This window comes from Aythya ferina (genome assembly GCF_964211825.1).
Source record: "Aythya ferina genome assembly, chromosome: Z".
Lineage (NCBI taxonomy): Eukaryota > Metazoa > Chordata > Aves > Anseriformes > Anatidae > Aythya > Aythya ferina.
The window spans coordinates 37,073,652-37,089,940 of record NC_140299.1 but is presented as its reverse complement, the minus strand read 5'-3'; the positions used below and the strand labels follow the sequence as shown (position 1 = coordinate 37,089,940).

The 16,289-nt window shown below is 39.6% G+C and overlaps 1 protein-coding gene across 6 annotated transcripts in view; it reads left to right on the top strand.

The window, feature by feature from the left end:
• MLLT3 (MLLT3 super elongation complex subunit) overlaps positions 1 to 16,289 on the top strand; it is a 142,103-nt gene that overhangs the window by 80,617 nt on the left and 45,197 nt on the right. For 5 of the 6 annotated variants that reach the window (XM_084503719.1, XM_084503716.1, XM_084503715.1 and 2 more), the window contains one exon: positions 8,658 to 8,777. The exons of the other annotated variant lie outside the window; for it this stretch is intronic. In XM_084503719.1, the coding sequence (XP_084359845.1) occupies positions 8,658 to 8,777 (120 nt within the window). The remainder of the gene's footprint in view (positions 1 to 8,657; positions 8,778 to 16,289) is intronic. 6 annotated transcript variants of the gene reach the window in all.

The window sequence follows — 16,289 nt, the reverse complement described above, 5'->3', positions numbered from 1 at the left end:
AACTCTTTGTTCAGACTGTATTGTTTCTTGCCTGAATTTCTTTTTCCTCTTTGTATCTAGAAAGATGTACTATCCCAATCTGTTTTTTCTATGCTTCCCTGCATCTCTGTAGTCTCATGCTTTAAAGTTTGCCTTTAATTTTTTAGGTGCTAATTTAATTCCTTGACAGTTTACGTAGAGCATATTTTATTCAGATACTGTATCCCTTCCAAAGTTTGCAGGCTTGCTAGTGATGGCCATTTTTCCTGTTTTATTCTCAAGTTTGTGTTGAGACTGCCTTTCTATCTACTGCCAAATTTGATATTGGAAGCCTTGAATAATATGCTACCAGTGAAACTTGCATTGCAAGTGTCCTTTTCAGCCTAGTGTTTAGATTCCCTGACTGTTTTCTTATGTCACTGGTACAGCGTGGCCAAGAACACAGAGAGCTGCCCAGCACTATCAAGTTCCTTTTTGAGAAACCATCTTTGTCAGTACCATGTAGCTGCTTGTTGGTCTCTTCCAGCACTGCAGTTGTTCGTGCCTGATACAACCACTCAGCATTAGAGTCTTCTTCCTACCAACTATTTGTAGGACTTAGGACAAGGATGCTTTTTCATCTCCTTCTCTCTTTTAGTGGCTTAGTTGTTGTTGTTTTTTTATGACAGTTTCAGCAGAGAAAGTTTGAGGTTTGGGAAATCTCCGTCAGCTGTGAAGAAGCCATCATACCTTTAACACATTCGGTTCTAACAACGATCCCCTGAAACCCTATCAGGCATTATGTATTGACAAAGCCATATCCTTCATTTCATTGGGCAGTTTTCTCCTGTTTCTCTGTGATCCTTGTGTGATCAGACAGCTTCAACAGCTGCCAGCCATCTTTGTACAGAGCTGTGCACTGTAAAACCCCCACTGCCATGACAGGCAGCCCTAGGGAGCACCAGTGGGTGCCTGGTGGGATGAGGATTTTTGTCTTCTCTTGTGCTGTGGCAGGCTCCTGAGTCTGTCTCAGAGAGGGTAGAGTACACCTCCACCAGTCAATTTCCCTCTCTGACTCCCTTTAAACTAGAGTTGCATGGGGAGGAGAACCTCAATCCATTCTGCTTCTCCCAGTTGGACACCAGTGTCAGTGGTAGGTGCCCAGAGTCTGGAGAAGGGTCACAGGTCAGCAGGAGAGCACCTGAAGGGCAGCACAAAGGAGTTCCAGCCACTCCAGCCAGTAAGTCAGCCTCATCGGGTGCCCAACTCAAATGTCTCCAAGAAAATGCATGTAGCATGGGGAATAAACATGAAAAGGCACATGGAAAATAGGGAAGTGCTTGGTGACAGCCAGCATGGCTTCACTAAGGGCAGATTGTGACTGAAAAATCTGGTGGCCTATGATGGGGTTACAGGATTAGCAGAAGAGCAACTGACATTATCTACCTGGACTTGTCCAAAGGATATCATTCACACCATGATATCCTTGTCTCTCAATTGGAAAGACGTGAATTGGATGGACAGACCACTCGGTGGGTAACGGATTGTATGGATGGTCATATTCAAAGTGTTTTGGTAAGGCTTTTTGAAGTATGTTAACAGGAAAAGGAGGACTGGAGCAAACATTGGTCTGATACTTAATGAGGATGGTCACATAACAAATAGGGAGATAGACAAAGCAGAGGTGTTTGGTGCATTTTTTGCTTCTCTTCAACACCAGTGATGGGCTCTGGGACTCCTGCTACCCTGAGTTGGAGGACTCTGACTGTGGGAATGATAAATTCCTTGCTAACCCTGAACTTGTGCGGGATTTGCTGCTACACCTGGATCTATGCAAGTCCATGGGCCCTGATGGGATTCATCTCAGAGTACTCAGAGAGTTGGCTGATGTCACCTCTCTCAATTATTTTTCAATGGTCTTGGGAATCTGGAGATGTCCTAGTTGACTAGAAGCTGGCAAAAGTGGTCCCAGTTTTCTAAAGGGCAAAAAAGATGTGGGCAATTACAGGCCTGTCAGTCTCACTTCAGTGCCTGGTAAAATTATGGAGAAGATTATTCTGGGAGTTATTGAAAAACACATAAAGGACAACTCAGTCATTGGTCAATGCCAACATGGGTTCACTAGGGGAAGGACATGTCTAGCAAACATAATTTTCTTCTAGGACAAGATCACCCAGCTAGTTGACCAAAGGAAGCCAGCCAATGTAATCTTTCTGGATTTCAGTAAAGCTTTTGATACTGTCACTTACAGTATCCTTCTGGGCAGTCACCACCACTGTGAAGTTCAACAAGAGCAAGTGCCTGCACCTGGGAAGGGGCAACCCTGGTTATACATATGGACTGGGGAACGAGATACTGTAGAGCAGCCCCACAGAAAGGGACTTAGTGGTTTTGACCAGCAGCAAGCTGAACATGAGCCAGCAGTGTGCCTTGGTAGCCAGGAGGACCAACCATATCTTGGGGTGCATCAAGCACAGCATTGCTTGCTGATCAAGGAAAGTGATTGTCCCACTCTGCTCTGTGCTGGTGTGGCCTCATCTCAAGTGCTGTGTGCGGTTTTGGGTGCCACATTATAACAAAAATAGTGTCCGAAGTAGGGCAACAAATATTGTAAAGGATGTACAGGAGAAGATGTATGAGGAGCAGCTGAAGTCACTTGGATTGTAAAGCCTGAAGAAGAGGAGACTGACGGGAGACCTTACTATTATTATCTACAACTTCCTCATGAGGGGAGCGGAGGGGAAGGTGCTGAGCTCTGCACCTTCTGACCAGTGATAGGACCTGAGGAAATGCCTTGAAGCTGTGACAGGTGGGGTTCAGGTTAGGTATCAGGAGAAGGTTTTTAACCAAGAGGGTGGTCGGGCACTGGAATAGGATCCCCAGGACAGCAGTCATGGGACCGAGCCTGCCAGAGTTCAAGAAGTGTTCAGACAGCACTCTCAAGACACATGGTTTGATTTCCTGTTACTTACTTATTTATTGAAGGGTCCTTTGAGGGTGTAGGAGTTGGACTCAGTGATCCTTGTGGATCCCTTCTAACTTGGATTTTCTATGATTCTGCGATTCTAAATTGGAGAGATGTGGGTTTGATGGACAGACTGCTCACTGGATTAAAAATTGACTGGATGATTGCATTCAGAGAGTTGCAGTCAAGATCTTGATATCCAAGTGGAGACCAGTGACAAATGGCATTTCACAGTATATTACATGGTATTGGAAGTGGTGCAGTATAACATCTTTGTCAGTGACATGGACAGTGAAATTGAGTGCACCTTCAGCAAGTTTGCCCATATCACCAAGCTGTGTGGTGTGGTCAACATGCCTGAGAGAAGGGATGGAGCTGTACGGGCTTGAGAGGTGGGCCTGTGTGAACCTCATGGAGTTCAACAAGACAAGTGCAAGGTGCTGCACTGGGGCCAGGGCAATCCCAAATGTGAATACAGGCTGGCTGGAGAAAGGATTGAGAGCAACCCTTATGAGAAGGACTTGGGCGTGTTGGTGGATGAAAAACTAAGTATAAGCTGGCAATGCAGACTTACAGCCCAGAAGGCCAACCATTTTCTGAGCTGCATCAAAAGCAGCATGGTCAGCAAGTCAAGGGGGATAATTCCCTTCCACTACTCTGCTCTTCTGAGAAGCCACCTGGAGCACTGTGTTCAGCTCTGGGGCCCCAACATAAGAAGGACATGGACCTGTTAGAGCAAGTCCAGAGGAGGACCACAAAGATGATCAGAGGGCTGGAGCATCTCTCCTATGAAGACAGGCTGAGGGAGTTGGGGTTGTTCAGCATGGAGAAGAGAAGACTGGGCCTTCTAGTTCCTAAGGGGGGTCTACAGGAAAGCAGGAGAGGAACTCTCTGTCAGGGAGTGTAGTAATAGGACAAGGGGTAATGATTTTAAACTAAAAGAGGGGAGATTTAGGTGGAATGGAAATGGAATTCATACACTGGGTTTAAAAGATTCAAGAGGAAGTACTTTTTCTGTAAGGAAGAAATTCTTCACTATCTTTAAAAGTCTCTTCCATCCCAAACTTTTCTATGATTTTTTAAAGTTAGCATTAGCATTATTAAAAACAATGACATGGATACAGCTTCTGGTACAGGAATTCCCTAAACCATTGGTTGCTGAGAGGAGGTAGGGAACAGGGAAGGAATAATTCTCCATTATTTGTCCTGTACTTGTATTTTTTCCTGTAACTGTAACTGTTGACCACATCAAAGACATGCTGTGATCTTGGCTTAACCTTTCCTCTGCCTGAATATAGTCAATATTAAGATACATTGCTGAAGGAACAGCAAAACTATAACTGGATTTTCATACTTTGAGTGCTGGTGAATTCAGGATGTTATTGTATTGCTGTTTAAACTGACTCCTGGAAAGCTGAGCTGTTGCCTCTGTCATTTCACCTTGCTTTGCAAATACCAGTACTGTTGTCAGATACTGCTCTGCTAGTACAGAGTAGTTACCAGTTCATCGGGGACTTGTGGAAGTGGTTGAGGAGTTAATACTTTTGCTGGGTTTTGTCCCTAAATTTATTGTTGGAGCAGACAAGCACCCACTGCAAATGGTCTTGGGTGCCTGGCTTATGCTTGGGCTGTGGTATTGTCAGCATACTGGAGTAAACATTTCTGTGGAACTTTAAGCTGGAAGGGAACTTGGCAGTGCAGAAGGGAGGAAGTGAGTAAAAAAGTATAGATAGTGTGGCCTTATTGGAGACCTCTTAGTTTGCTTTTGATGACCTTGAATTCTTGCTGTAGAGTTAATGGCTTCCTTTGATAAAGTCATTTCCATCTTTTCCTCTTTTTATGTAGCCTTGACTTAACATAGCTGTGTACGTACGCATACACACACAGAAAGACACATGTATAAACAGTATATGCTGCTAGTGTGATAGTGGCAATATGAAAGGAGGGACTTTCTCTGGAAACTCACTGAAGTATGCCTGCCATGCTGTGCATTTCTGTTTGCAAGAGTTAATCTTTGGCTAATAGGAGAATGAAGGGCAGGTACCTATTGCAGTAGCTGCTATGGTTCTTTTTGCTGGGCTCTTTCTGTAGTAGTGCCTAAACTGGATATATAACTGTCTCTTTCCTAAGTTTAGCCAAAATAGAAATTCATTTCATTTCCAAAAAAAATATTTGTAGGCACGTTTTGTCCTTTTTTTGGGTAATCTTGGCAAACAAAACTAACATTAAAACATTAAAACTAACATTTTGCAAGAGTTTGAGAGTTTTTAATGTTAATATTAACTTCATTCCTTTGAAGGAAGAGAAGACAAGTGATTTTCCCTGAAGTAGGACTTTTTAGTCAGGGCCAGATCCTACTTTTGACAGAGATCAATTTGAAAGGTAGAGATGTGTATTTTATTGTAGGGGCCAAGAAGTGAATTTTACAGAAGATTTTCTTGACCTTTTGTTGTCCATATAGTGCTTATCTGGAATGCTGAACGGAGGTTCTGCTTTATTGCATTCATTTTTGATTGCATTAAACAACATTTTAAATCTATGATTGCCATTTTTTTCATGGAATTTATAATGAAATAACAGGCTGCAGGAGTTAATACACTGAAATTTTTGTGGCTTGCAGTTTGAAATGTTCAGGTTTTGTCTTCTAAAATGTGTACAGGATATGTTTTTCTTTCTGTGGAACTAGATTTGCCAAACCTGCCTGACCTCAGATGCTAAAGCTGTCTGTCCAAGCTCTGTAGATTTTTCTTTAGAGTCCTCCTGTGTCTAAATGTATAATCTGGCATACCGAGGCTGTTAATGGTCCAAAAAACCCTCTAATACTTGTCTAGAAACTGAGTTACCTGAGAAATCCATATACTTAAATAAATAAATAAATAAATAAGTCAGCTTTCTAGGAATATTCAGAAGCATTTCTAAGCTGAAATGTTTGTGTATTTTAAAAAGAGAATTTATGTAGTTGTTGAATCTCTGTTACTTTTAATGAGTCAGAAGTTTATGGTTCAGGGAGAAAATGGCAGCTTCTGACTCTAGAAGAAAGATTCTTGGCAGATTTTTTTTGTTTCTTTGGGTTTAATCATCAAGGCAAGGCAGACACTGATCCTCCAGACTGTGTTTCTGCATAACATGCATATGCATCACTCTCTTGCATGAGTGCCTGAGCAGAGCTGCTTTGTGCCAACAAAATACCTGCTTAAACTCCTTAATAATGGGCAACGTTATATCTATTTCTGCTGAAAGATGAATTGGTTTTAATTCAAGCGGTATTTTCTGTGAAGAAGTTGATGGGTTTAAAATATTGCATTAGGTTTAATTTAAAGGAGAACAATCTTATTTAACCACCCATTTGATTTTTTTTTTTTGAGTAAATAAGGATAGAGACAAATGCATTTGTGCATAATGATAGAGACAAATGCATTTTTCTCTATGTGTTGTACAGCTTAATGGTTGTACAGCTTAATGTGGCTACAGATTTTCCTTGTCTTTATCACTGACTATTTGTTACTTCTACCTTTCCTTGTATTCAGCTGGGCTGAATTCAGCCAAAACACCTGGTAAATTGAGGTTAGAGAGTATCCGTCAGGCTAAATAAAATCATTTACTGTGATTCACAACAGCTAATCTCTGTGGATTTTACTACAAGATGGATGTCGTGTTCTGCCCAGTTGTTTTTCGAGTGTTCTGGCTCCTTGTATTCTCTGGCTTAGGAGTCTGAGAAATGGAAAAGAGGAACTGAGGAGTAAATGTGCTATGTGCCCTGCGTGGAATCCTACTTCACAATGTTTATTGAATATATTAATATATTTTTTAAATAATACGTTTTAATACATGAACCTCTGGTCAAGGAAGGAGAAAAAACTGAAGTTGTGACCTAGATCGTCTGCATTCTCCTCGTTAGGATTCTAGCTGCAGTGTTGGAAAGATAACAGTCAATTTACAAGCCAAAAAAATAAACAATCTTTATTACCTGGACATGTCCCTTACTATTCTCCAGGCTGCCACATGGTCTTTTGAATGATGTTGTCTACAACAAGATTCACGGGGAGCTTTTGTTAAATAAATCAGTGAATAAAAAAATATGAAATTCTGACTTGAAAAAGTTGTAAGTAGTAAATAACAATCCTTCTTGACTTGAATTGACTGGAGAAAGAAAATATCAAGTGTACGAATCTATAGCCTAGATTTACCACTTCTGTACTATCCACAGAGTACAACTCTACAATTGGCTGAACTATGTGCAGTGTCTTGGATTTATCTGTTGGTAATTATGAGACTTTAAAATCAAGAGAGGCCACTAGACCCCTGTCATAGCAAAAATATTGTTTACTCATCAGCTATTCAGTTTACTGTACACTAGGTAAGGCAGAAACTTGAAGGTAGAAGTTGAAGCTACAGCTCTGCTGCTTTCATAATAAAACCTAAGGGTGTTTGTACAGTGTACCTTTGTAGCAGGTTAACCCTGGGTAAGGATAAAACTCCAAGCAGCCACTCAGTTACTCATTCCTCCTTCTTAGTAGGCCAGGAGGGAAAGATGGGATATGAAAGCTCATGGGTTGAGAGAAAGAGATTGGTGCTTACCAGTTATTGACATGGACAGCACAGCCTCAACTTAGGGAAAACTGATTTAATTTATTGCTGATTAACGTACATTTGGATAGTTAGAAGTACAGGCAAACATTAAAACAGCACCTTCTCCTTCCTCCCTCCTTCCTGTGCTCAACTTCACTCCTTCATTCTTAACTCCTCTACCTCTTACCACGCCACAAGCAGTATGGGGCGTTCAGTCCATATCAATTATCTGCTGCTCCTTGCTCCTCACACTTTAGCCCTGACTCAGTGTGGGTCCTGTCTGCAGGCTGCTGTCTTTAAAGAACTGCTTTAGTCCAGGCTCTCCATGTCTTCCAGAGTATATCCACCTGCTCTCGTGTGAAAGTACTCAGTGGGCTGTGTGTGGGTATCTGCTCTGGCATGGTCCTCTCCATGGGCTGCAGGGAAGTAGTGCTCCAGACGCCAGAGCAGGTTTCTTCCGTTCTCTGACCTTGGTTATTTGCACTGCAATTTCTCACACTTTTTTGCCCTTGTCTCCTCAGCCTTCAAACTGTTCTCCCAGAGGCACAACCAGCTTTGCTTTAGGGAATCAGCTGTGTTCTGCTGTGAGGCAGTTGGAGTTTGATGAAACTCATACAGTTCAGCATTGGGGCAGGCCCTGGACTCTCACAGAGGTGACCCCTGCCACCACAACCTTGCTGCCTGTACCCAGTACAGTCTTCAGTTGCATTGTTGTAGTTGAAAGCAAAGGCAGATGCACATACACATTTCTGTATGGGACGTCAGTAGCCTGCAGAACCTTCTAGTGCAGGTGGAATGGACATTCAAAGGTAACAGACATCTCTCAAGACAAGGAAAAGGGTGCTAAGGTCTCAGTTGCAATGCTGTGTAAGCAGCTGTATTAGAACATGTTTTGTGTTTTTTTTTTTTTTTTTTTTTTTTTTTTTTTTTTTTTTTTTAAGGGGCTTGCACTGTATTTACATATGAATTGAAAGATTTGATTTGTTCATTGAATAGTGGATGGCCATGTGGTTGGCCATTGTCTTGTCTCCTGTTGAGAAGAAACAAATATATGGTTTGTTGGAGAAATTTTATTCTCATACTAAAATGATTTACTAGTAACTTAGGCAGGTGAGACTCTCTCTGTGGGTAATGTTTGATTTACATGCTTTCCCTCTCACAACAGATCATGGTAATGTCAGATGGCACATCATTCTCTTCAGGGCAGAGCCTTCATCTCCCCAACCTTCCCAGTAACTCCCTGTCTTTTTCTGAACTGAAGAAGAAATCATCTCATGGGCCAAAGGTGAGATTTATTTTGATAGAAGATACTTAACAGGGCTTTCTCTGGGAAGTAACTTGAGAAGAAAAACCTTTCTAGGTATCTTTGCACTTTGTGACGTTGTTCAGTGGTGACAACATATTAATGTTTCTTCAATATGAACTTACTGTAAGCCACATGCAAATAATGCAGAAAACAGTTATTTGTGAGAGTACGTGCTACCTGAAGTATTACTTTTCTGTTTTCTGAACATGCATGGTTGTCTTCCTCCTTTTCCAGAAGGAATTATAATTACCTGTTGTAGCATTGGGAGATTCTGGGCATGGAAAAATGATCTACAGAAATGTAAAAATATTACAAAATACTATAATAATTATTTCATTTGTCTATTATCTTAAAATGAGTGTTTTTAAGGCAACTGTGTGAAATGAAACCTAGAAGTTGTATTTTTTATAGCATTTTTCATTTTGTTTATAGTTCAGGGGTTATTCTTTACCAGGTGTTTCAAATATATTGACAAATCATCAGTCTCTAGGACATCAGATTGAAACCCCAATTTAGGATGAGGCAGACAGATATATTCCAATGAACCTGTTGAATAATATGTAGGCCTTTCCAAAACAGCAGGGAACTTCAGTTTGATGTAATGAATTAATCACGTGAGAGAATGAAGAGCACCTTGTTATTAAATGGGAAAGAAATGCAGCACAATTACTTGATTCATGAATGAATTATCTTATATGACCTTTTTATGTTCCATTAAATTTTGTTTTGACTTTTTTTCATCTTCTCTCAGTTTGAAACACGTTACTTAATCTTGCTGGTGTCTGAGGTTGTGTACTACAAGAGCAATATCCTTTTTTATCAATAACTTTCATGTTCTGCAGCTATAAAAATACTATCTTCTGGAAAAATGCTAGTTTGACTATCTTGTAAGTTCTTTTAAAAACTGTCAGGTAATGAACTATGGGTATGTCTATGTGTCCATTGATAAGAATACATTCTTATCACAACAGAAAGGATACATAGAGGGGAAAAAAAGCTCTTTGACATGCTCCTGCCTACTTGGCTTTGTATTGGAGTGACTCACAATCTGTAATGCAGTTCTTGCAACATTTAAAGAAGATATGGACATGTTGTTTTTGTTTTTCTAGTGAGGAGCTGAGGATTAGAATGAAAGTACTTACTCTGCCATTTCAAAATTGGTGCTTAATGACTAAGAAGCAGGTAACTGTTCGTCTGCTTATTCTAGAACTTATCTGCCTACATTTGGACACTGAAGATGAGTTGTTTTGCCACATTACTGTTAGTAATAGGGGTTTTTGTGAGGCTGGATAGCTCTGTAGAGTTCTGTTTCTGAACCACTACTTTGGATTCAACTGTAATGTTGGTTCACCCTTGCATTGCATGTCAAAACAGGCATATTGAGGCTTGGCCTGAAATAAGCAACCCAAACACCTGTAGGAGGACTTTAGTCTGAGTACAGAAATTATAACAAGTCCTACACTACTGCTTCTGCTAGTATCTGTACTCTTTGGTAAGTCTTGAATTTGAGTGTAGTTTATTTCACAAGCAAGTGCTAACTGAGATGTCATTTTCTAAGCCCTATAGCAGTTAACTGTTTGGTGTAGAAAACTGACATGCATTCAAGGTGGTTGAGATGAAGAGAGTCTTACATGTTTGCTGCACTCTTCCTTAAAAACAAATGCTTGAAATCTTTCATTTCTGCTGAAGCAAACACCTGCAGTGAGTTTGACCCAGTTTTACAGCCAGAAGATGATGCTGGAGGAGTCAGTATGAGTCAGATGTACATCACAACTCAGCGTTGTATTCAGTGTTTGTATCTGTGGCCAGTGTGACTAAGGAAGTGATTGTCCCTCTCTACTTCACTCTGGTGAGGCTGCACCTTGCATACTGTGTTCAGTTTTGGTTCCCTCACTACAAGAAGGACACTGAGGCCCTGGAACATGTCCAGCGAAGGGCCATGAAGCTGGTGAAGGGTCTAGAGAACAAGTCTTACAAGGAGTGGCTGAGGGAACTGGGGTTGTTTAGCCTAGAGAAAAGGAGGCTCAGGGGAGGCATTACCACTCTGCAACTGACTCTAAAGAGGTTGTATTGGGGTGGGGATCAGTCTCTTCTCCAAAGCAACAGCAATATGACAAAAGGAAATGGCCTCAAGTTGTGCCAGGAGAGGTTCAGGATGGATATTAGGAAAAATTACTTCACCAAAAGAGTTCTGCAGCATTGGAATAGGTTCCCCACAGAAGCAGAGTCACTATCACTGAAGGTCTTCAAAAGACATGTAGATGTTGAACACATGGATGTGGTTTACTGGTAGACTTGGCAGTGCTAGGTTAATGGTTGGACTTGATGATCTTAGAAGACTTTTCTGACCTAAATGATTTTGTGATTATAAAACAGGGATGTTCAGCAGCAGTGCTGTATATTTGACTTTTTTTTTTTTTTTTTTCCTTTTTCTATCTGTATGGTATGCTGTTCACTGCAATATTTAATAGTGAGGAGAGATTCAGAAGATAGGTGTCTTGGTAGTTCTGGGTGTAAATAATATACTTTATAATGGGTGTCTGGCCCTGATCATTTTTGGGTTTTCCTTCTACAGCAGTAGTCCTTTGTGCTTGGTTTAGTTTGGGTTTGTTTTGTGTCTGTGAATACCAAAGTTGAGGTCAAGTTTTAACTCTGAATGTGGAAAATCAGAATCTAAGGATGTTTGCTTACTCACTTAGCGTCCACAAACTATCACATGGGCTTTATGGTTAAGGGGAAAATTGCAGTTAAGACTGTAAAACCTCTGCAAAGAAGTGGTGGTGTTGGCTTAGCATTCACTTATCAAAAAATACAATAGACTGTGAAATAAGATGAAATAAGAGAGAACTGACAATTGGTTTTCTGTTGCATGGTCTTCTGCAATTATGTATTAAAAATAGGAATGTATTTCTAAAAATCTGTTTATGTTTAATTTAATATGGAGTATATTAGTGAGCCCCAGTAGTGAGATTCTAAAACAAAGCTGTAGTTTCAGAGCTGCTGCAGGCTGGCTACTGTGTGTACCTGTGCTGATACTAAGTTGTATTACTCTGCCTATTTGTACAGTGTGAATACTTTATACACAGAATGTGGAATATCTTGGTAATTATTGTTGGGATGATTATATCTTTGGGAGAGAGATGTATTGTCAGCTGCAATGAAATGAGGTTTACTTTATAAACAAATAAACAAAAGCTCTTATTCCAGTGTCTGACCAGGAAAAAAAAAATAATGTTTTGTGTTCTTCACCTTTGGGCTTTCTCTGTCTAACCAGTGAGTTTTCTAATTCTCCTATTTCTGATTCTTATGATGTCACTGGTCATAATAGTTTAGTGGGAAGGACAATCAAGTCTTCTGAAGTGTGGAAAGCTTTGTAAATCTGTAAAAAGAATAATAGAATCATAGGTTGGTTTGGGTTGGAAGGGACCCTAAAGATCATCTAGTTGATGCCTCACTGCCATGGGCAGTGACACCTTTCACCAGGCCAAGATAGCAGAACCAGCAGCAAGTGAATTTATCTCCAACGAGCAGCTAGCAATTGAAAGAATAGCATAGCATTTATATACCATATAAAGAATAGAATAGAATAGAAAGAATACTATAGCATTTATGGAAACTTTCAGCTGTGTTGGTGTTTTTCTCCAAATCAAGTAGCGTTTTTAGTCAAATATCAAACACATTTGTATTCAACAGAAATCTGAATTTTTTCATGCTTCTAGATACCTTCCTTATCTTTTTCTTTTAAGAGTGGAAGGCATATATGAGACTGACTCCATGGCTGTGATCTCAGTAGGTGTAACATGTGAACAAATACTGCGTTGTTTTGTTATTTAAATTACAAATGGAAATAACGCATGGGTTTAGGATCAATAATCCTAAGTTTGTGGGCTAATACTGCAATATAGTAGACCGGCAAAGCCACGACAGTACTCAGTTTAATCACTTAACTGAATTAAACAATACCTGCCTCCCCTCCAACTGTTTCATTTGTTAATTAGTTTCCCAATGTCTGTCAGCAACTGGGGATGTTTGAAGTGATTTCCAGAGGATATTGCTTATCCCAAGCCCTATTCAAGCACATTGGGAATTATATTATGTAATATGAAGCCACTATCCAGCCCTGCAAGATGTACAGAGTTCAACACCTTTTTTTTTGCCCTGTAGTTGCAGAATTGTTTTAATCTGCAATGTGTTACCTGTTGAGCAGCACAGGTAAGATCTTAGATTTTCTGTGTTGGTAAGATCTTAGGTTTTTATCATACTTCCAAAAATATTTATTTTTAAAGGCCTGTCAGTACTGTTCCATGAAAGGAGTTATATATGTTGAAGTACTGTGTGTACATAGTGTTACTTGGATTAAGAAATGAAAACATCTACTGGTATTTTAAAATTTGTTTAATGCTCTGTATTATTCTTTTGACGTTTGTTATGCAATGTATCAAAGTAACACTCGCTTGGATTGCTTCAACTAGTATTTGATGAATATACAAATGTAAGCTATGGTATGTAAATATATCACCTGTCAAAAAACCCCAATCTCCATTTTGCATATGCAACCTGAGAAACAACTGTTCTATTTGTTGCTCTTGATAGAAACTTGTCATTCACTTTTATTTCTTGCAACACTTCTTAAGGTGAGGAGGAAAACAAACATTTAAACACCCCATTAGGTTTTGTTAACCACAAAATGAGTTCAAAGTACATTCTGATTTTCAGTAAGGTCTATGTTGTACATGATCTGAATATTTAGCCACATTTCATCCTTGCGAACCTTCCACATTCATCATTATATTGATATAATTTTACTAGTGAGTATATTTGGATTTTTTTTTCTGTCTTTCAATGTTTATGTTCCTCATGCTGCTTCCTTGAAGTTCATAGTTGGCATGTGTTAGGGTCATTGCAGAAAATTAGGAAATGAGTGAAGATCTATTTTTTACCTAGAGAATGAACGCAAGCATAAAATCAAGGGCTTGGATGTCTTAATGAGAAAGTAGCTTTCAGACAGCATGGTGTGTATATATGTTGTGGTACTATAAGTATGTCATGTCTCTACTAAGATTTCCATGAAAACGTATGTTTCCAAGTTGTAGAAAGAGGAAGGAACCCTGGTTTTAAAATTTAAAAGCCAAGAGAGATCTCCAGTTCTTATTAGCTTTAATACTTCTGCATCCCAGGACCTATTTCTTAGTTGTCATTTGTTGGACAGACACTAGTTGGACAGTCCCCTCATTTCAGGGATCTAAAATATGTCCTAAGGAGACTAAAAGGAAACATAAGGACTCATTTTTTTAATGGCACGCATTTCCCTCTCCCTGGCAATGCTTACAGCTCTGGTGTGATAGAACAAGATAAAAGCATTAATAATAGGTCCAATATAAAATATCGAGCTTTTTAAAATTATCATAAATTTTTATCTTTTTTAAGATATCAGGTAAGGAGTTTTGACTAGAGTAATACATCTTAAGAAATGATTAATGCTTTTCTATTTTTGTTTTTAATTACTGGCCCTGAAAACAGGGAAGTGTCTTACGTTCAGATGTTCAAATGTCATCAGAATGTTGTTTATTGTTGAGGAACATAATGATTTTCATTTACAACTTTGCATTTCAAAGTAATTTATCTTTCATTAGTGTGGAATGTTAGTACAGTGTATATTAATCTAATAGTTGAGAGAGGAGATTTAAAAATTAACCCATTGTTATCTGTATGTTTGTGCGTGATACACCTGGCCAGTAAGCACAGAGTTGGAATCCATGCGAAAGTCTTTTAATTAACTAATTAAAAGAATCTGCAGAATTGGTTGCTTGATGATCTTTCACAAAGCAAGCATTCCTCTGACTTAAGTACCATTATGTACACACGTATAACTTTTAGTTTAAAAATATAATAATAATAATAATTCTCTTCTCCTCCAACATTTAAAACAGCTTTAACTGAGGGAAGAAAAAAAAAGTTTTAATATATCAATCCAATATTATTTTCTAAGTTGTTTTTTTGCCCAGCCTGCTCAACTGCTGAAGAATGAGTATGGTCTTGTAGCTTACAGATGGAATATTTTTGCTTTCCACCAGCTATATATGGGCTCCTGTGATTAGAGTTGTTAATAAAAGAACTGAGGTTATTGTAAGATCTTGGTCCTATACACCCAAATGACCCTATCCATATAGAATGGGGGTTTAATGAACATGGTTCTCATTGCAACCTATGGCAAAAGGGGCCAGGAAGGCCAGAAAGACTGCTAGAATTTAGCTCCTGTGCTTTCAACGATGCTGAAAGGAGATAGATCTTGCGAAGGGTTTGATGTCCCTAGCTGGAGCAGTAAAGTGGGTTGGACAGATAAAAAGAGGGCAAGGTGCTATCATCTGAGGACCTTTACGCTTTCTAGATGTAGTCCATGAAGACTACATCTAGAGCTACGTTTAAGCACAGCCTGCTGGTTTTGCCCAGAAACCCACTGTTCATAAGTGGTATGCTTACCTGGAAGGAATTAATGAAATCATGTGGATTACCAATGGTAATATTAAAATGTCTAAACTGCAAAAGGACATAAGTGGTACTCTGTTGTTCCAACCTACACCCAGCAAGCCATCTCCAGTTCAAGAACTTACCCCTCTGAAGGAAGACAGTGATCTGATTGGGGTGTAGTTCACTGATGAAACATCTCATAGGGAGAAATCTCTTATAGGGAGAATAAAGCTGTAGCACTAGAAGTAACCACAGGACAAAGATTAAGTAAAATATTTAAAGGTAGTGAACAGGTAGTGAACTTAGAGCAGTTTTATTAGCTGCACATCATGGTGCCAGCCATATTTACAGACTCATATTGCTGTTTTAAGGGAGACACTGAATGAATAGGGCACTGGGCAGTCAATGACTGGGAGGTAAACCTCAGTTTGGCAAACTGATAGTTGGAAACAATTGCTGGAGACAGGAGAACAAAGAGGGCACTACATATTGGCTGGGTGAACGAACACAATCATTGAAACTTGATGGCTGCCCGGTTTAGCCAACAGGTAGACAGCCTGACTGACACAAATTAGTGTCTTAAATGATGACCAAGAATGGGAATGCTTACTTGAATGGTTATGTGTTAAATGCGGCTACACTGGACAAACTGATTTATATTGGGAAGGCATAGACGAGGATGGCCTGTATCAGTTAAACTGTGAATGAGTCGTGACTGCCTGTTCATAATGTCATTTATGACTTAACAAAGACCACCTGAGTAAAGTGCCTTCCCTGCATATCAGAGATAAGAAAACATTGTGGCACACCTGGCAGATTGATTATGTTTGCTCACTATGACCCTCAGGGGGTAAAAGATACATATTGGTAGGGGTGGAAGTAATCTCAGGAATTACCATGGCCACAGCTGCTACTGCTGCCGCAGGGGAAAATACAGTCCACAGCCTGAAAAAATTGTTTAATACACTTCCCTTTCCAGAGGAGATTCAAAGTGATAATAGATCACACTTTACAGCCAAGCTA